This window comes from Thunnus maccoyii, chromosome 20 (genome assembly GCF_910596095.1).
Source record: "Thunnus maccoyii chromosome 20, fThuMac1.1, whole genome shotgun sequence".
Lineage (NCBI taxonomy): Eukaryota > Metazoa > Chordata > Actinopteri > Scombriformes > Scombridae > Thunnus > Thunnus maccoyii.
In genome coordinates, this window is record NC_056552.1 from 21,651,188 (window position 1) to 21,672,339 (window position 21,152).

The 21,152-nt window shown below is 38.4% G+C and overlaps 1 protein-coding gene across 1 annotated transcript in view; it reads left to right on the plus strand.

Annotated features, from left to right (window-relative positions):
* Positions 1 to 17,892: 17,892 nt before the first annotated feature.
* The window catches only part of pemt (phosphatidylethanolamine N-methyltransferase), a 70,434-nt gene continuing 67,174 nt past the window's right edge, over positions 17,893 to 21,152 (plus strand). Inside the window, exon 1 of the mRNA XM_042396597.1 lies at positions 17,893 to 18,212. Coding sequence (XP_042252531.1) covers positions 18,108 to 18,212 — 105 coding nt within the window. The 5' untranslated portion in view covers positions 17,893 to 18,107. The remainder of the gene's footprint in view (positions 18,213 to 21,152) is intronic.

Here is a 21,152-nt window from a genome sequence, read left to right on the forward strand (position 1 = left end):
ATAAACACTCAAACACCCACATCATGTATGGTAAACACACAGCACACACACACCGTACCAGCCTTCATGTAATTTGTAGAACCTTCTAAATTATTCTGTTGTCTTCCAGCTATATTTTTTTCTTCAGAATATTTCCGAGCCTCAAGGCTGCCATGGGAAAATGAGATCATGCTTGCAAAGGAAATGAGAGATGAGTTCACAGGGTCTGGTTATTGCGAGTGTTGGCTTCAGCAAGGAAAATAATGAAAGTGGAGAAGCTAAATAAATTCAACGGCTGACACAGCATACCTAATATTGCATGCATGGGGGCTAACTGCGTACCACTGTATGTATTATAGCAGAGATTATGATCTAGTTAACAGCTATCAAAACACAGAGACAAATTAATTTGGTGTAATCTGTTCCGCTGTTTGTCTGCAACAGGAAATGACCTGATTTCTGCTAAGCGTGTGAATTTAAAGTCTCCCTCCACTCAAAAACTTTCCTTCAGTTGGATGTTTGTACATCACGGTGCAGAATCATAGAAGGCTGTTTTCACATTCACAATGATTTTCACGGATGAAGGAGTAGATGTAATTATAAGGTAATAAGGTAATTGGACTTTTTTTGAATAAAAAACATATTAGACACAAATTATTACTAAAAAGCAGAGTGTTTTATTTCCCAGTTAGATAAACCATATAATGGAACCATATATAATAACCATATATAACCATATATAATAATGCAATATATAATATATATAATGGAAATTCATCATTAAGCTTTGCATTTTTGTGAAATTATTGAAAAATGTTTTCTCTTTACACTGAATAAAATTGTAAATAGAAATTTTAAAAAATATATCAGTAATTTTATAATATTAAGTTCACTGTGCTTGATTTATTAATAACTTGCATATTTTTAATTTAAAAAGAAGCTTTTTCACTACACTGAGAGCCTTGTTGATTGCACTTTCAAAACTTTGCAATTAGCGTAGCGGAGTGCTACATCATTAAGCATCAGAAACAGGAAGACGTGGGCGTTCTCAGCTGCACTGTGATTCACTTTGTGTTATGTAACAGGAATTCAAACACTGATAGCAAGAGGATCATCCTGTGTCTCTTTAAGGTCTGATGTACAGTAATTATTGCCTTCACCTTGTGATTCAGACATCTTTTAACCAATCAAAACATTGATTGATGATGTCTCATTTTGGTTTATGTAAAAGCGTGTTTTCCTCCCCTCATCTACTCTTGTGTTCTTTTCTCTCTTGAACCTTGAATTTATTGAAGACTTTTGTCTCTACCATCAGACTGAATGCCATCAAGTTGAAGCCTTCATCCAGTCAGTCTTGATCATGTTGTGGGTGCTCTGCCTGAGCACCACTTAAGTTATGTGTCCAATCAGGAACAGTGGAGGAGACAATGACAATGAAAAGGACAGATGATCAAGGTCAAGTGTTGCTGGTGGAGATGGTAGATGAAGTGACTGTTCAGATGGGACACAGTGCAAATAAATTGCAGTTATGATTACTTTGCTGTCACTTTTCAGTAACTGCTTGCTTTCTTTTAATGTTCCTGCAGCAAGAATATGTCCTTTGCAACATTTCTGGTTTTAGGAGATGAAGAAAGGCGTGAAAACTTGTTAAAAGGTGTTGTTACAGCATGTTGTTCCCTATAATAACAACAGCCCTGTTAACATGGAACTACAATTACCTAGAGACAGTTTGTGATTGAGGAATTTAAACCAATTTCTGTGTCTCATACAGCTCATACAATGTCAGCATACAGCATTTTTGAGAGGATGAACAACATCTATGTTTCACTTAAATTCATTGACTAGATCCCAAGCATTATAGCTGGATATGAAACATAGTATTATCCCCAAGAAGTCTATAGATTATTTCTAACTAATGCTGCCACATGTCAGCAATTATCTTTTGGGATTTTGCTCTTTCGGTGGATTTCAGCTTGATCCTTTTGCTCCTTTTTTGAATTGGTCTTGCTGAGAACCTACTAACCCACTAATTTAAATCCAAATTGTCACAAAAGTATGCTAAAGATGTTTAAAGTGGCAGTGTAGCTGAAATTTCTATTCAAGTCACAGAACACTTTAATATAATTATGAGAACTTTTCTCATATTTTAAGAAATAGTAAGTCATTATTTTGAGACACAGAAGTAGTAATTACGAGACAAGGCCTCAGTTTTGCTTTTTTTTAATTTAGTGAAGGTACCACTCGTACCATGTGCATCATGCAGTCACATGGTTGCAAATATTGTATGACTGCTTTTGTAAAACTTTATTAAAACAACGTGAATTTGTTTAGCCGCACTGAAAACAAAGAAAACTGGTTGGTCTTCTGTTGTTTTTCTGACATTTCTTTTCATGAAGTGTTTGCTGTAGAATTAAACCACAGTTGCTTTGGTCATCACCAGTAACCACAAACATCACCAAATCAACCAAGACTGAGATCTTAATGATTACAAACTTAAAGGAATACTCCACTGAATATCTCTTTGAACACAAAACACTTTAAAGGTTTTGAAGGTGGCTCAGATAAGTTTGCACCTTTTCCTTTTTCAGACTCCCCATCACATAATCTCCTTCCCCACTGTTCATCAGAATGCTCAATAACACACTACAGCAACACGTCTAATATATAATATACAATAGACACATAAATAACATTGGATGGATTCCAGCTGTGTTTGGTAATAGTGATGTACATTAACACATATACTGTATGTTGTTCATTGTGCTCCTGTCTGAATAGACTGTAGTTCTGCTTCTTTCTCTATGTGGCTCTTTGATGATAAGTCTCACACTGTACAACAGCACAATGGCAGCTCCGTACGGCTCCTTTGCCACGAAGAAATATGGCCTCTCAGTCAACAGAGACGTCTGCCACTCATCTGCAAGGCGCAAAATACACACACACACACACACACATTCACGAAACTAAACCACTACTGACGTAGGTAAGTACCATACAATTTGTGCTTTCTGCACTCATATGTTTATAAACTAATTTCACATGGAGGATCAGCACTGGTGTTGCATTTTAAACAGTTTGCATAATGTCTTTGCATAATCGGGACAAAGTGTTTGTTTGTATGTGGGTTTTGCTGTGTCTCTTGGCTGGATAGAACAAGGGCCAGAGTAGAGGGCGTCCATGGAGGACAGTTTCAGGCCCTAGTTCATTCTCCGGCCCATGGGTGTGTGTTTTGTAATGTGTGCTAGAAAAAGAGAGGAGGGAGGGAAGGAGGGAGGGAGTTAGCAGGAAGGAGAGAGATGTCTTAGTAAAGTGACTGACCGTAAGTGAGTGAGTAAGTGAGTGAGTGAGTAAGGGAGTGAGTAAATGGTTGGGTGAAAAAGTAAGCATCCACATGAGCTAGTGGTTGACAGGAAAAGTGAGTGAGTCATAATGAATGCATGAAGTAATCTAGTGAAAAGTAAAAGTAAAGTTAGTGAGTGAATGCTTAAGTCATTGGGTGAGTGAGTGAAAAACACAATGAATCTCAGTGAATGAGAGAAAAAGTCAAAGTGATACTATGAATAAGTCACTGACTGAATGAGTGAGTGAATGACTTCAATAGTCAAGTAAGTCATGAAATGAGTTAGTTGGTTACGTGAGTGAGTGAGTTAAAATGAGTGCATGTATAAGTCATTGAGTGAATGAGTGAGTGATTTAAAAAGTCCAATGCATGAGTAAGTCAAGTGAGTTAGTTACGTGAGTGAGTAAGTGAATACATGAGTGTAAGAGTTGGTGAGTGAGTGCGTAATTCACTGAATGAGTGAATGTACAATGTGAGTGAGTGAGGAACTGGAGGAATGATGTCACACTAGAAGAAGAGAAATGCATGTTTTTATGTTTTTAATTGTGTTTGTGTGTCAAGTGAGAGAGAGCGAGGGGATTTAAAGCAATGTGCTCACTCTGCCACCACAAGCCGATCGGGACAACTGATCAGACGCTGCTGCTGTTGTGTGCTCGGGGTGACTCATTCTCTTCCTTAGACTGGCAGCCAAAATTAAAGGCCACTTTGCAACCAGCCTCCGTCATTGCTACAGAAGCCTCTCGTTGACAGACTCATAAAATAACTATGATCAAATTAGAGGACCGTGTTAATCTCCATCCCTGGGCGGACTGAAGAGAGTCTCCCACAGAGAGGTGACGCACGTTTCCTGGTGACATGTAGGAAACGATTAGGAAGTAGAAGCCTCTTCTTCTCTCACATTCAGTCTTAATGGCTGAATATATCCGATGGTGTGTCGCTGTGGCATGTTGTCACCTCCAGTGTATTAATGGGGACTGTTAAATGTCAAGACTTTCTTAAGCTAGTGTCACATTTTAACAAGGGCTGTAGTATTAATAACTGCACTCCAATCAATTTATAGTCAATTTTTAGAACAGAACCCAGCTTTATTAAATATTAAGAGAGAGCACTACATTGGATTTCTGCTCAAGTCTGATGGAGATGGCCATTTGAATACCAGCCTATGAGCGACGTATGCAAGTATTTTTTTTCCTTCATGCCTCAGTTAATAATCGCACACGAGCCAGGCTGCATGCAGAAGTCCTGCCTTTGTCATTTCCCATCAACCTGCTGCTACAATCACGCGGCAGCCATCAGCCGTATCGATCCACAGTGAGAGGGCCACTCTGTGTTTACATACAGTTCAGTCACGGCTCGCCTCATTTACGCTGTAATGATAGGGGCAGGAGGGAGTGAGAATCAAGGGAAGGAGAGAGTTTATTAAGGAAATGAGGGGAAGAGGTTATAGGAGGAGGACAGTTTGTAGAGAGGGAATAATGGTGATTAGTTAAAGTCTCAGTATGCTTCAAATGAACAAGGTCATCCCACCGTATCCAAAGGCAAAAGTGTTTATACTAGTTCTGAGTGGTCATGCGTCAAGGCATGGCAAAAAGCCTGCTGTCATATATCATTTAGAAAGCCTTTCCTTGAAGGAAATTGTATTATACATTGTACTATTTGTGTATGTAATACACAAATAGTACAATTTGCATATAGTATAATAAATAAATACACAAAAGAGGAAAAGGAAAATTCCAAATATTATAGCAAATATCCTGGCTTCAATTAAATGTCAACATAGTAAACATGTCATACCTTGTGCTTTAAGTCACAGTTGACTTTTTCTGTATATAGGATATGGCTGGCAATTTTTTATATTTTTCTTATTGTCAACAAATCTCATGTGCAGAGCCAATCCAACAATAAACTCATTATGCATGTATCTAAAGCCTGATATATCTTATTCCTCTGTACCGTAAAGCCATTGTTGTCCAAAGACTATTAAAAACATGTCAGTGAGTCACACTGTTGCACTGAGTGATATGTTCCTTCACCACAGAAACTACAGTCACAATCAGGCACGTGCACAGATAGCACCTGCCTGTTTGACCTCCTAGAGAGAGAGTGCCCTTTTCTTGGGTGTTTTTTTTTTAAAATAAATAAATACATTCCTGTTATTCCTGCTACATCCAGCATGACACCACAATATACTCAGTGCCTCATCTTGTTTCTGAGTGTAGCTGACAGAGAATTTATATTAGTATATGTTGATGTTAATAGTTTATCGCGAGGTAAAGTGACGTGACGGAACTCAGTAGCACGGAACTAATAGGTGGGGAGCTATTATTGTCATCGCACATCCCATGCAAAGCAGGTATGGATACTGTCCATGGATGTATTATAAGAGCTGGACAGGGCTCCGCTTCTCAGCCTTGCAGACAATTTTTCCCAGTGGTCACTCACGGTATTACAGCGAAAAATGCAGCACCAAAAGCATTTTCTCCATAGACCACCATGGTAAAATAAAAAGAACTCATGGGCAGGGCCGGTGGGAGAAACACTACTGCACATACTGAGTGGACCGCACAACGCTGAAGCAAACCCGGAAGCTAGAAACTTTTTTTGGCGTATGCGCCAGCTGAGCAATTCTTATTGGACTGAATCAGCACCATTTTTGTTCAGGTATCCAGCTCTTATAATACATCCATGATACTGACACGTAACACGTTTCTCCATGTTGTTTAAGTTAGCTATAAAGTTGTGAAAAAGGCATTGTTATCCCACACAATGATAACAACAATATAAGAAATACAACAAAATTAAGGGCGTTTTCCTCCTTCTGTAACAAGCAGCCGATGAGGTGAGCTCAGTGTTAGCTAAATTAATCTGAATTTCTAGCGTCAAATTGATCTGCATTGACTATAGTCAGCAGTGATGTTGTCATTGTGTTTATGTTATTAATGTCAGACATTAAAGTAATGCCTAATGTACAATTATATGTACACTAAACGTACATATTTCCTTTCTTTGCATTTTATGTGTTATGTTTACTCAACAGGTGAATATGTGTATAAGGACAGTGAATGCAGTTACATTTACATGAATTTTGAATGTTAACTGTTTACTAAATGTCATATATTTAGTCAAATAGTTAAGTTCAGGCACTTTTTCACTATTTTTCAGTAGTTTTGGAGGGAGGGAAGGGTTGAAAGAATGTTAACTGTTAAAATGTTTTATAAACCAGTGTCTAATACACCTTATCTAAAGCTTATGTGTTGCTTTTTAGAATTGTGCCTTAAATGCATGATTTCTTCCAAGCCTCGGTATTATGTTATGTGAATTATATGAAACTAATTTGTTGGCACATAGTAATCGTATTTTAGCCATTGTATCTTAACAATATCAGCATCTTCTTATTGCCCGTTATTACTGAAGCCATTATGCCTTCTATGGAGAGGTGGTAAGAGATGAATATGGAGGTGAGAGAGGCAGTCGTGCAGCCAGAGAAAGTGCATCTTTGTCGGCAGTAGAGCTTCTGCACGTGAGGATGTCAGTCAGAGAGCTACAGTAGATGAGAGTTGGGCTGGTTAACATGTTAGGAGAATTGATTGAAATACACTTTATTTCTTTGCATGTATCATTAACTGTCATATAGGAGTGTTTGAACCAACCTCAGTCAAGGATTTGTTTTAAATACATACATTTTAATATCCCTTCAACAGTGTCACAAAAGTAGTCAATCCAAGGCATATATTTATTTAATTATTTGGAAGAATCGCCTTTTATGAATTTCAGCCCCTGCCCCTCTAACATCCTCTGCATGTACCTGGTCATAGTAGGGAGAAGTTTCCTGTACGGCAGATGCTACTGTGTGGGAACACGATTCCTTTTACACCCTTTTCGCTAGCTTGTTGTGCGACGTAACACAACCTCTTGACTTTATACTACATTGTGAATTTCTCCAAGGACTTTAGTACAACAATTGAGGTCTATGGCACAGAGGAATACAATATATCAGGCTTTGGATACACACATACTTGTAAGTAGATCAGTTCATTGTTGGTTTGGCTCTGCGCATGAGATTTGTTGACAATAAGAAAAATGTATAAAATTGCCAGCCGTATCCTTTAAATCAAGACCACAGTGCTGTTGGTGCCTAAACATGCCACTCAAAAGGTTAATCGTGCTTTAGCTGCCATGAGCGGATATTGTTGAAAAAATGAAATGTGTTTTTAGAGAACATTCTACTGATACATTCAGGATCTATGTATTTTTTTTTTACCCTTGAAAGCTCCATCCTTGAACTAACCTACAGTGTTTTGCCAAAATAACGATGATGCATATGTACGCCTTCAACCTAAAAGGGTAAAAACATTAGCTGAATGCACGGTGACACCAGCCATACATCATGAATAGACTTTGTCCTAATAAGGAGATGAATTCATATGTTCAACCTTTATTTCCCTAGTGCCCGTAAATGAACAGTAGCTGTGTAGGCTGACGTACACATGTGAAGAGTTGGACCATCCTGTACTTTTTGTTGTAATTATTGCCCTTCTAATTGCAGTACGTTGTTGTAATCATAATTGTAATGGCGCATTAATGCCCTTTTCTATGCAAATTATTGCTTTGTTGTCTTTATTGTCCTGTTGATGTAGTTGCCATGCACCTGTCGCTGTGTTTTCCATGTATATTTGCTCTTATTTTCCAGTTTTACAGGAAGAGGTTTGGATTAAAACTGATGAAACACTTTTCAGAATAAATGAAGAAATATATTTAGTCTTCACTACATCACTGCAGCAGCAGGTAGCAACTTAAATCTAATGAAGCATTCTCTGTTTGATTGCTTACCAACAGGAAAGGGGATGAGTGGGCAGCACGTGCATCCTGGACCAAAACATAAACATCCTTTACTACACATCATAAACTTGATTTGCTTAACCCAATGACGTCCGTCCTCCTGGATGACAAGAAACTCCTGAACACATATGCACTATCAGTACATCTTGGTGGCAAATACATATGTCGGGAAATTGTCTGTAGGTCTCTATTTTAGCCCTTTGCGTAAGTTACTCATGATTGTAACAAATCAGTGGACAAGGTGTACAGTACCAAAGTGATGTGATGAGTTTTAGGATTACGCATCATCTGTGCTAATTCAGTTGAGCTGACGACAGCAGTAGCGGGGATGCCTGAGACATGAATAAGAGCACCATCTCCATCGTTTCCTTTGATAAATTTGCTATGCTTATCAATTTCCTGCGCTGTGTTGATTCTTAACTATTGAGATTTATTGCGCTGGGCTGACACTGTACAATGAACTGCCAGGCAGGGAGCAGCTCAACAAGCCAAAGCATATAATGACACTGGGGGAGAGAGACTATAAATAAGTCTGCAGCAGATGGAAGGATGCATGGATGGTTGGATGGATGGATGGATGGATGGATGGATGGATGCATGGATGGTTGGATGGATGGATGGATGGATGGATGGATGCATGGATGGATGAATAGATTGTTGGGAACAGGACGAATGGATGGATGTGTGAATAGGTAGTTGGAAAATAGATTTATGATACCTAATATGGCTCAATGGCTGAATGAATGGAAAGACTGGCTTAATTTTTTACCACACAGTTGCCCTCTGTGCTGATTGGAAAATTGATTTTTTTGGAGGCGTAACTGCTCTGGAGGCAGCAATAATCTCATGGTCTTATGTCAAACCTCAGCGGGAGCCGAGGCAACACAATTTTACTTTGTATATTTTACTGAGCCATAATGAAAAGAAAAATTGGTGCTGTTAAAGAGACAGGAACATAATATTGAACTTAATATTACTTTTCAACAACTGATTTTATTTCAATTCACAGATGATACATAATGATGAAAGTCATATCATTCTGACATTGGTTTGTTGATTGTTAAAGCAGTATTAATTTTCAATGGCCTGGTGGTTGAATCAGAGCACACTATAAACACAACATTGATATTCTCACCTTACAAAGTTGTTTTGAACCTGTTGCACTGCACATCTAACAGGCATAGTGTTTCTGTTCACTTGATGAAAGTAATTCCAATATTCACTCTCCTTTAAGCTCTGTTTTGGTCGCCATCAACTCCTGAGGGAAATATCTGACTCTTTAGTTGCTAAATGCTCCACTATGTTCACCAGCTGGTTGCTAACATTATCTTTTTCACAGCTGGCAGCTGCTGCTGCTGGAAACCAGTTTAACAAAAGCAGTGGGAGGGAATTGAAAAAACAGTGAAAACTACAACAATGAGCTGAAAGATGTTAAAATGCTCCCTAGAGCTGAGGAAAACCATGGAAACGTGTGGTAATTAACTGTAGGTTTGTCACTATGAGTGGCCTCTTACATTACATGTTATTTTATCCATTATTAATATGAAATTTTTAAATTAAAAGTGCATCTTTAGGTAAAATATCTGGTTTGAAACTCTGATTTGGGAATAAATCTATAGTTTATAGTTAGATAGCTAGGCAGCTACTGTATGAAAATGTGTTTAAAGGAATGAAAAGAGAGAGTGCTCATGACACATACTTTTATATAGGCTTTTAAACAATTCAATGTCAATAGCTTGATTCCAGTACACCTTATTCATTTTTTGTTCAGGTCAAAGATGTGTAGTGGAAGATTACATTAATGCCCTGTGAACATTCTCCTGTCTGCTGCTATTATTGTCTGACTGTACAGTAGAGTAGCTTCGATCCAAATGGGTTTCTTGAGTTTCATGAACCTATTGACTGACTGAAATTCACAGTGGACAAAGACAATCAACTCAAAGTACAGGTGAGGACATTGTACACACTCACACACACACACACACACACACACACACTGAACTGAAATGAGAGAGTCAAGAGAGTGCACTAATATGGATCCATGACCATGAATGTTTAAGTCAGGACATCATGTGTTCGCTATGTCACTGTTCTCTCTGGTAACACCTCTTTTGCACCCCTCCTCCTTTCCTGTCCCCATGGAGTCTATCTGACAAAATATCAGCAATAAGCAGCATTTTGATTTAAAAACTCAATCTTTGACTTATCTCCTTTGCACCACCTTATCACATTACATAGGGCTGTGTTGGGAACACAAGATCAACTGTTCCAATCGAAGAGTGTCTCTGGGGAAATCTGGACTGGTGGATTAAAGGACATACTACAGAAGGAGGTAGCAGAGGTAACACTTGAAAGACATCCAAGTGTCATCATACAGAAGTCATGTAATAAAACCAAAGTTTTATTTAATAGAAAATAAATAGCTGAAGAAAATCCTTTTACCACTCGACACAATCAAATGTGACACACTGAATTGTTTGAATTCAAACAACTAAATCAAATATTTGTTGAAAGTGAGTTAGAACTGCATCAACATATTTTGCCACTTAAACAGTTATTTTATTTTATTTTCATAAAAAACCATAAAAAGGGTTGCTTGCCAAACCTAGAAATATTAGCGTTGAATGCTTAAACTGTACTGTTAAAATTTTGGATGAATGAATCAAAAGGAGTATTCAGTGTTTTTTTTGTTGTTTTTTTGCCACTTGGGAGAATCGGAACAAGCTGTAAACACTCTGACATATTATCATTTTATGGAGTTGATATGATGAATGTGTAAGCAAACAGTTGCCTTTTCACAGCAGGAGCATTCAGTTGGAGTCATGTTTCTGAACACCTGATGAATGTAAGTCACTTTTAGCTCTGTTTTGTCCTCCACCAACTCCTGAGAGAAATATCTGACTCTTTAGCTGCTAAATGCTCCACTATGTTCACCAACCAGTTGTTAACTTTGTCTGTCTGCTGTTTTTCTGCTGAGTGTAAGGGAAACTTTCTCTGTCTTCTGTGGCTGAAAGTAACGCTGATATGAGTGGTGGAAACAATGAAGCTTTGGGTGGTAAAACTAAAACAATGAGCTAAAAGACACTAAAACGCTACATAGAAGTGGAGTAAACTGTAGTGTCAGGTGACAATTCTGTGGTTTGTCACTAAGAGTGAACCCTGTAACATAACTCATAGTCATTCGATCCATTTTTACGGTGAAAGTATTGATTAGAGCAGCTTTACAGACTGACAATAAGCATCTTCATGATAGCTGTTCACAGCTGACAGTACAATATAATCGATCAATTGTACCCTGAACATGACGTCTTACCAGCAAACTATAGCCCCAATTGTACAGTATATTGAGGGTATTACATAATCTAATTAAGTAAAAGATACACATGATTCAACATGTTAAATTGCTTTTAAAAAAAAGTTTAGATGGTTTGAAGTGTTCTCAGTGTTCACTAACAACATTGCATACCCAGCACAGCACGAAAACATCAAATCATATTGGCTGTGAAGAGCTCAGCCGCATGTGAATGTGTGTCTGCATGTGCATTGTATGAATGTACGTGTTTATGACCGATTGCTTTTTTCAGTCTCTCTCATGTGCATTCATGAGAGTTTGTGTGTATTTTTGAATAACATCTCGCTTATTTGTTATCTCATTCTCTGGTTGATTCACTGGAGACTGAGGGATTATGGGAAAACAAATGCTGAGCCTTCCGCTGGTTGTTTTTTTCTCTCTGTCTGGGTTTCGTCTTCTTTGGAAGCGTCTGACTGTAAACAGGAGAGGAAACTGGAGGAAATGATGTCACTGGGCTGCTGTTTTGATAGACTGTGTTTACCTGCGCTCAACAATGTTTGCATGTGTGCATGCTTGTGTGTGTTACATGTGTGTATGCGGCGTCCTGGTTGTGTATGTGTGTTTATGTTTAATGTGTGAACAATGTGTTCACCTGGAGTTCACCATTTACTGCCATCTTTGTCAGTTGCTAGATCCAGAAAATCAAATGCCAACAGGCTGTAGTGCCGTGCCATTGGTCCGATGGCCCATTATTCCGAAACTCCAATAGGTCGAAAAACCTCCCATTGGAACGAAACCCCATTAGTCTGACGGCCCATTACTCCGAAAATAACTCTAACCCCCAACCTTACTGTCAGCAGCCCTAACTGACAATGACTCAAGTGACATTGCTTGACGCAATTTATCGGATCCCATGCAGCTCCCTCTGGAGCCACGCATTCTTTATCCAACTTTTTTCACATATGCAGTAGTACTTTAAGGCATATCCCTTGGATGGGCCAAGACAGAAATTTGAAGAACAACTGGATTAAAGTCCTGATGTCTTGAAAAAAAGAGAGAAATTAAGGTTTTCCAATCAGCTTTAAATTGGTTTTTAATTAGTAAATCAGAAGTTTTTTGGAACCCAACAGCCATTGGAGGAGTTACTTCAGTGTCACTCTTTCCTTTGTACATTTAAAAGATGAATTAGAATGAAGTTAGATACAGTCACAAAGTTGCTGAAGTGCCGACAGGATGCAGGTGCACTTGTGCCCTCATACTTCATAGTTTAACCAGGATTTCCAAGCTCCCCCTGCAATGTGGAATCATTGAAGGAACACAAGTTGCATTGAATAACAGATGTTTACTCTAAACAGCACTTTGACAGAAGCTCCAGTGTGTTTCTGTCTTGGGCAAAATGGCTACATTGATGTAAGTGAATAATAGAGTGAGGGCACGAGAAGAGACAGACTGAGATAAAATGAAAGCACTCTTTTCCGTGTGTGCATTGATTTAAACCATAGCTTTACAAGATGACAGTCTTTCTGGTGTCACAGCAACGTCATGAATTTTTCAGTGCAGAGAAAAGTGTGCATGAGTGATCAACAGTCTTCTTCTGTGTGTCTGTCTTTCATTCTGCTCTTGCATGTTTAGTACTCCGTGTCCTATTTCAATAATATTTCAATGGTGTGTATAATTATTCTCTATGATGGTCCTCAGTGCGCGTGTTCATGTGTTTGACTGAACACAAATGGTCTTCCTGTCTAATCCACGGAAAGGTAAACACAGTGAGCTGCGTGAATGTTTAACTGTAAGTAGAAACGGGTGTGTTTGTGTGTCCTGCAAACTGAACAGATACTGTATATAACTGAGGGGTCTTACAAAACATTTGATCAAGTGCGCGTGTGTGCAACAATAACTATAATGTGTATCTTAATTGTTTGTGGTTCTGCATGGACAAATATACCCATAAAGGTGTGATTCATACACACGAAGGAGGTGGACTTTCCTCGTCTTTTTTGATCTGTCACATCATATGTATAGAGAGGTCGAAGGTCAGATATGGCTGCAGAGAGGCAACTATGGCTGTAAGAAATTCAGTTCCAGTAGTTACTTGTTTTGTTTTTTCAGTGTGAAAAGAGGCTTGAAAACAACTGGTATGCATCAGGTACATAGCCAGTAATGGGCTTGGGAGGCACTGCCCTACCCAGTTTGATCAAAGTACATTTTGTAACAATAAATATAAAATATATAGTTAAGGTATAGTATATAGGAAATAAATAAATATACACTTGATTTATTGTTGACTTGACGTATGTATTGAATTTGTCATCTGATTAAAATGGAACTGTTGAATAAGGAAGTCTCCGGAATGTAGTTAGTTCCTCTGGTTCTGATACACAGACCTTCCTGACCTTAAGCCAACTAGCTGCTTTTCAGATGATATAATGTTAATGCTACAACAATGGCTAAACAAAGTTTTGAATGTGTTATTTGAAAAAAGGTGACGAAGAAGAAACTCCACCACCTTCGCCTGAGTCCATGAGACTCTTCAGCCCACAACGAGGTCAGCCCAGCCGCTTGCTCCCTGGTGGTATAGCGCTTTCTCCTTGTCAGCCTGATGTGGGTTCACCCATAGCTGCGGGAAGCAGGGGTGCTTGGGGAGTTGCAGCTTAGACCCTTGCAAAGTAAACATTGCAAAGTAGACTGGTCATTTGTTTTCCAGTTTGTCTATGTTTTTCTTCCTTCTAACTTTTCTTAAGTCAATCTTTCTGGGAAAAGATGGCCCACCTACTTTTGTATTGGCTCACCTAAAAATACAGTTTCTGCCTACGCCACTGGTATGCATTCCACTCCTGTCTCCTGGAAATGATGTTTATCAACTAATGAAGTGTAATTGCTGGCTGGATTATGTTCAGTTTTTGTGAGTGAAGGAGGTGCTACATTTTTGTACTGCGTGGAATTCGAGAAGAGGTGGGGGTGGATGACCAAGGTTCACATCATGAGCACTGCCTGTAGTTAACCCAATTTAGGTGCTCAAGCAGCACAAGGACAGAAATAGCACAGACAATTAGAACCAAATATGAAATGAATGGCTGTTATGAATAAGAATAGAAAAATTAAAAAGTCAAGCAATATACATGAAGTTAAGTACAGTCTAATAGTTAAATGATAGTGAGTAAAGTAGCAGCAAAGTATAGTATATGTAGGAGTTAGGTGGGACCATCTACTGTAACAGCACACAACAGAATAGTGTATGTAACATGATATAATAGTATACATAATAAGATGTTGAGACTAATTATTTGAGGAAAATAAATATAGTTTTAACTAACTATTCCTGCCCTCCATGTGTGTCGACATTGATAGTTAAAATATTTATTGGCCTATATCTCCTCTCAAAGTAGACACATCAGCTTCTTGTGTCATATTAACAGCCCACAGTTGTCAGTTTTTCATATTAAATTCAGCTGACTGCAGTAAAATGCCATAGTATATTATTCTTCAAAGGGAAATTATGAATGAGAAGTGTGTGTGTGTGTGTGTGTGTGTGTGTGTGTGTGTGTGTGTGTGTGAGTGTTTTGAGGAAGACAGCAAGAGAGGCTTAAGCTCTAATTGTTCAATCATCAAGCTTTATGTTTTCCTATCAGTTGATGTCACTAGGCTATATAGACGGTGTTTATGTCCTATTTTGACAGAACAAATCAATAGTGTGTGTAAATAAGATACTGTTACTGGTGGAATTATTGAATGGATATATGTTACGACACCGGCATAGATACCCATGTTTCATGCCACGTAGACTGGATAGACAAACTCATTATCGCACTACATTTAAGGAATGAATAGTTTTCACGTTACGATGTCGACTAATTAATTACATATAAATCAGCGCAGGCAGACGATCTTGAAAAGTTCTGTCCTCAAAAGCAAAACCCAATGAGGTGAAAGTTTAAGGCAACATGCTCTCTCTTTGTTATTTATGAGATTTCAATACAGTGCCGCCAAGCTCCCTTATGTGAGTCTGCTATTCTACAACTATTTCCTCTTATTTCCATCAGTCATAATAGTTTGCTCTTAGTATGTAATCTTCATGAATGCTGTTTTTCTTTTCAGAGTTTTTAGACCAGGTGCATTCAAGGCCATATTTAAAGATGGATATAAGAATGAAAGGAGCCTTGGAGAACAGCCTCTGTCAATGCAAAGGGGTTGAACACATCAGTAGTTGAAAAAACAGCGTGTACTTTGTTGTCTGTCTGCAGCGTGAACAATACGGTCTATTATGCTCTCCACCAAGCAATTTGAAGACTTTGAGTGACTCAGACAAGGTTTTTCTGAGAATGAATGATTATGTAAAAGATAAAACTCAATTTCTTTGTCCTTTTTACTTTGAAAATTGTCTTTTCTTCCTGTTTGGATGTATAGTCCTCATTTAGTTAGAAAGGGGATTTACACCATCAAGATACCAGTTTTAATCCCTGGAGAAGCTGGGAAAGTGTGGGGTGTTAAGTCAATCTTCCTCTTCAACATTCACTGTTAAGGTGCCCATAGGGAAAAGCACTTAAATATAAACAGAAAAAAAAAAAATGTTGATTGTATTCATATCACAGTCAACAAGAGGGATGGCAAGGCAGTGGCCCTGAGAAAGAGAGAGGTAGAGTAAAAGTACAGCTGAAAGAGAGAGGCTCAATTACAGCCGTAATCTTCACCTGCTAGCTGGATGTCATGCTCGTTTTATTTTACATGATCAAGACCTCGGCTCCGACACCTTGTGGGCTGATGAACGGACAGTATGCTCGGTCAGGGAGCCGCGTGGCTTTACGCGCTCTCCCCATTTCTCCCTCCACATGGGGTGTCTTCTACTTAACTGGTCGACTCCAAACAAACAGCTGGGGGTGGAGGAGGAGGATGAGAGGAGAGAAGGAAAGGACTACAAGGGGAAAAGGAGAGAAAAGGGCTGAAAAGAAAAGATAAAAGAGACGGGGAAATAGTAGCGGCAGAAAAGATTAACATATGGGATGAGAGTAAGAAAAAAGATTTGAGGAGAAGAGAGAGAAAAGGCTTGGTCACACTGGCATTTAAACCGGTGAAATCGATTCATTCCAATGGAATTGCCAAAATCAGACGTGAAGTCAAGTAAATCCGAACAAATTTCTTGTGTTGAGTTCAACTTTGGTTTACTTTGACACATGAGAATCACATTTGACATTTGAGGGAGAGCTGATCACTGACTGAAATGAATGAAACGATGCACAATACTGATGAATACTGACTAGCGCTAGCATGTTTCCAGCAGGCTAGCGTGTTAGTGGTCGGCTCGCCACATAATCTTGGAGATTATATGGTTCATAAGAGCATACTTGTTTGTTTGGTAACAACTACTGTAGGCGATTTTTTTTTTCTCAGGATGGTGAAGTCATGACCCGCCATACGCTGCCTCTGACTGGCTAGTACTCATTGTTTTTCGTTGGTTGGGTTGGTCAGATTTAAGCATGAGGAGTGACATTGGTTAGGGATGGGGTAAGCCAATCAGAGGCAGAGTAAGGCTGGTCATGACTTTGCCATTCTGGGAAAAAAAATATCGCCTACAGTAGTTGTTAAGAGACAAATATGCTCTTATGAACCACATAATCTCCAAGATGTGCGAATGAATGTTGCTGCAGTATTTTCTGGTGTGACAACTCCTTATGAGTAAAAAAAATGGTAGACAATACAGGAGAGAACAGTAGAAAACAGAAAAAGAAAGGAAAGGAAAAGAGGAAAGGGAGGGTAGCGACAGAAGACAGGAAAACAGAAGAAATTAGGTGGAGAAAGAGAAGGTAAAAGCCAGGGAGGACAGTGAAAGAGAAGAGGAGAGAGGAGAGCATGAGATGGAAGAAACTACAACAGTTTTCAAATTTCAAGTTTTCAAATTAGCTTTATTCTTTTTAGGTAGTTTTTCTTTTTAAATATAAACCAACTTTATATATATCATTGAATAGATGAGTAGGCTATTATAGAGTAATGAGAGTAGTAAAAAGAGTAACATAATGTGTGCTTGCTTATCATAGCATCAGACCAAGCATCAGAAAAACATCTAATAAGCTGATAACAGCTCCTGGGATATGATTTTTTTAATGGTAATGTTAGCCTTTTATTTACACTACATCATATGTTATGCCTGTATTTTTAATTTTATATCATGAAATGTGTTTATGCAATGTCCTGAAGGTTTATATCAACCCTTAAAACGATGTAATTAAAAAGGCAGTAGGAGTTCTGTCCTCCCCATAACCCCCAACTGTAAAAAGCCCTAATATTTTTAGCCAGCAGATGACACTGTAGAGTGGCAGACGATTCATCTCACCTACAACAAATAGAAAATGGAAAGTAAACCCTGTAGGTTATCATGACTGGAAGAGCAGCTGGTCCAAAAGGTAAAGATTTTAGTTCATTTCTATGGGAGAAGTACTGTGTCTGTGTGAGATACAATTTGGCTCCATCCAATACACATGAACTACATTTCCCAGAATGCATTGAGCAGGGTTAGGGGTTATTTTGACATGTGTAGTTGTCCAAGGCAACAGCACCTTTCCTTCACTAAAAAATAAGACCCTTGCACTCGAAATTGTGCAATATTTGTTATCTTCCACACACATGAATGCTGGTGGTCAGCCAGTGTTCACTCAGTCAGTGTGAATGGGCGACAACGACGCTGAGCGGAACGACAACAATCCTGCTGAAAATCATCACCCTGAGCTGCTAGACTGCTGCGGAGGGCTCAACAACGTGGATTACTCGAAGGTAAAACCAGAACTGTTCAATACAGAGTTGTTGTACGTCTTTTAACTTTCACATGTATCAAGTACAAGTGCCCACAGTGTCTACAAGGTCTCTGTTTGAACGACTGAGCCCCGCTGCCTCGTAAGCGGCTGTGCTGCTGACAGCCGGAAACAGGCGGCAGAGTCGCCTTTTCCAAATAAAAGCAAGATTTTCTGCAGATTCACAGCACAGTAATGTTTACAACAACAACACCATGCAACGCCCACATAACACCATTGTATAAACAGCTCTTTAATTTGAACAACAAATTATGGAGCAAAAATTTGTTTTTATAACACAAACAATAATTGTGTAACTCTTATTTTGATGCAAGTTTTGTAACCTGCATACAGATTAGTTGTCAGTAAACACTGAAAGTTGTGAAACAAGACTAGGTCAAAACCTAATATATGGTTGGACTGTTTATGGTCAATGTGTGAAATTGTGGCCAGTTTGTTACAGGGATAGTCAGTGGTATTGTCCATAATATGAATTCCTTGATATGAACTCTTCATCTGCAATTTTCTGTAGTTTTGGTAATGTCTGGTAATATTTGCTAGTAAAGTGTACTGAAGTAGCATATCACATGACAGGGTCAAGCTACATTTGAGTCAAAAAAAAAAAAAATTTATATGCAGTTGCAAGAAACACGGTCACTCTGCATCTCTGCTGTCCTCTGCTTCCATCATCTTGGGCCGACTCATTTTGAAAGAGCAACAGCAGACACTCACTCATGGACAACCACGGTTATAGGGCTGGCCCCACTGTTGTGGTCCAGCCAAAAATGCATCTTGTGTGCTAGCTATTTTTCAAACCATTTTCAGTGTGCACCTTTTATTTAATATAATTCATACTTCATTTTTTAAATATCCCACAATGCAATGCATTAGTGATAACAACAACAACATAACAGAGAATGGTGGACAGTGACCAAATTTATTCACACAAAAGTATTTTGAACAATAGCACACATATTGGATATGTAGTGCATAGTATACAATCCTCTCTAGAGCCAGTGTTTGGTTTGTCTATTCTGGGCAACTGTAGAAACATGGCGGTGCAACATGGCGGCCTCTGTGGAAGAGGACTTGCTCCCTCTAGATATAAAGGGCTCATTCTCAGGTAACGAAAACACAATGATTCCTATTTTTAGGTGATTATACACTTACTAAAACATATTTCTGAATAATATATTCCATTTCTGCCAAGTTTGTTCTGCTAGATGCCATTAAATTCTACACACTGTACCTTTAATATACTGTACTTCATATGGCCCCTTTTCCACATTTGGCATACTATATTTTATTTTATGTCAACCTGTGTGTGTATGTTGATAGTAACCAGTTTTACCCAAATTCATTTTCACATGTGCTTTCATGTGCACGTGTCTCTTAATGTCTTCATGCACTTCAGTGTATTGAAATATGGCAAGCATAGGCAAAAAGAAGGATACAAAATTCTGAAATCTATATTGTTTTTCTTCCTCTCCCAGCCTGCAGCAGCAGTAAACACAGATAACCTTAAGTTACCTTGTGCTGCTCAATTACTTGCAAGCTATATACTCAAGGTCAGACCACTCATTAACCCAACAAGGTAACCCCAACCTGTTCCCTGTTTCAGCCTGTATCACTGTAAACAGATAAGAAAAGCTCAACTTCACTGAACCACAGAAGCAGCTCAGATGGGGACCAGAAATTGAAACACAATTAAACCACTTTTTACTATTTCAAAGAGTAAGCCAGTTACTTGTAGCAGAGATCCAGCTAAAATGTTCTATAGGCATCCAGCTTATGTAGTGGTTAAATATTTTGTGTGATACCAGTCACTTACCTGTAGCGCTGACTGTCCTTCATAGTTGAACATTTGTCAGAGCTTAAGCTGATTAATTTAAACAAAAATACAAAATATTTGCTGGTTGCAGCTTCTCAAATGTGAGGATTTGAAGCTTTTCTGTGTCATACATGATAGTAAACTAAATATCTTTGGATTTTGAACTATTGATTTGACATATGAAGATGTCACTATGGGCTCATATAAATTACAACAGGCATTTTTCATTATTTTTAGACATATTATAGACAAAAAGATTAACTGATTGATTAATTGATAATGAAAATAATCGTTAGTTGCAGCATTAGTATAGTTTACATGTTTTTCAGTTTCATAACTGCCACCAATTGATGTGAAACACCTAGACATTTTTCTTTGTGAAAACCAGTCTTAGTGTCCATAATGGATAATGATGTTGATGTAGGCCTGCCACGATAATTACATTATTGATTTATCATATGATATATGGACATGACCTTGATCATTTTTTCTGACCCCAGTATTACCCACTGTGTTACATGAGTGTTTGTTTAATTAAGAATGTCACCAACATTTGAGCAAACATGATGCCAGAATAAACAGCGTAATTTATTGTGTGTGGTCTATCTATTTGATGCAAATAATCTGTCCTGTTTCAGCAAGTTGTTTCTAGAGGGTTTCAGCATTTTGATAATCCAGTTTGTGCTCCTGCTGTCAAAATTGTGCATAGCCTAACTGAGCATACATTTCTTAACAGACACACCGTGGTAACCGCTGGCTAGCTTTGTTAGCTGCTCCGTTACCTTTCTCACAGATAATAGCAGTAAATGAAATGTGTTTATGATATTTAATTTATCTCTGTGACAAATAACTGTAATGTAAGGACTGAAATGTTACTCAATTCTTTCTACAAACCCCCCCTCTTTACAGCAGTTTCTGCTGCAGGACTTCTGGTGACAGGTGTTACATGAAAATATATCTGAAAGGCAACAAGATACTGTGGTTCCTCCCATAGGTTTGCCTCAGTCTATTTAGGCTACTCTCATCACATTATTATTGTTCCTTTCTGGCCACTGTAGACAACAGGAAAATAAATTGTTGGGAGTCAGAAAT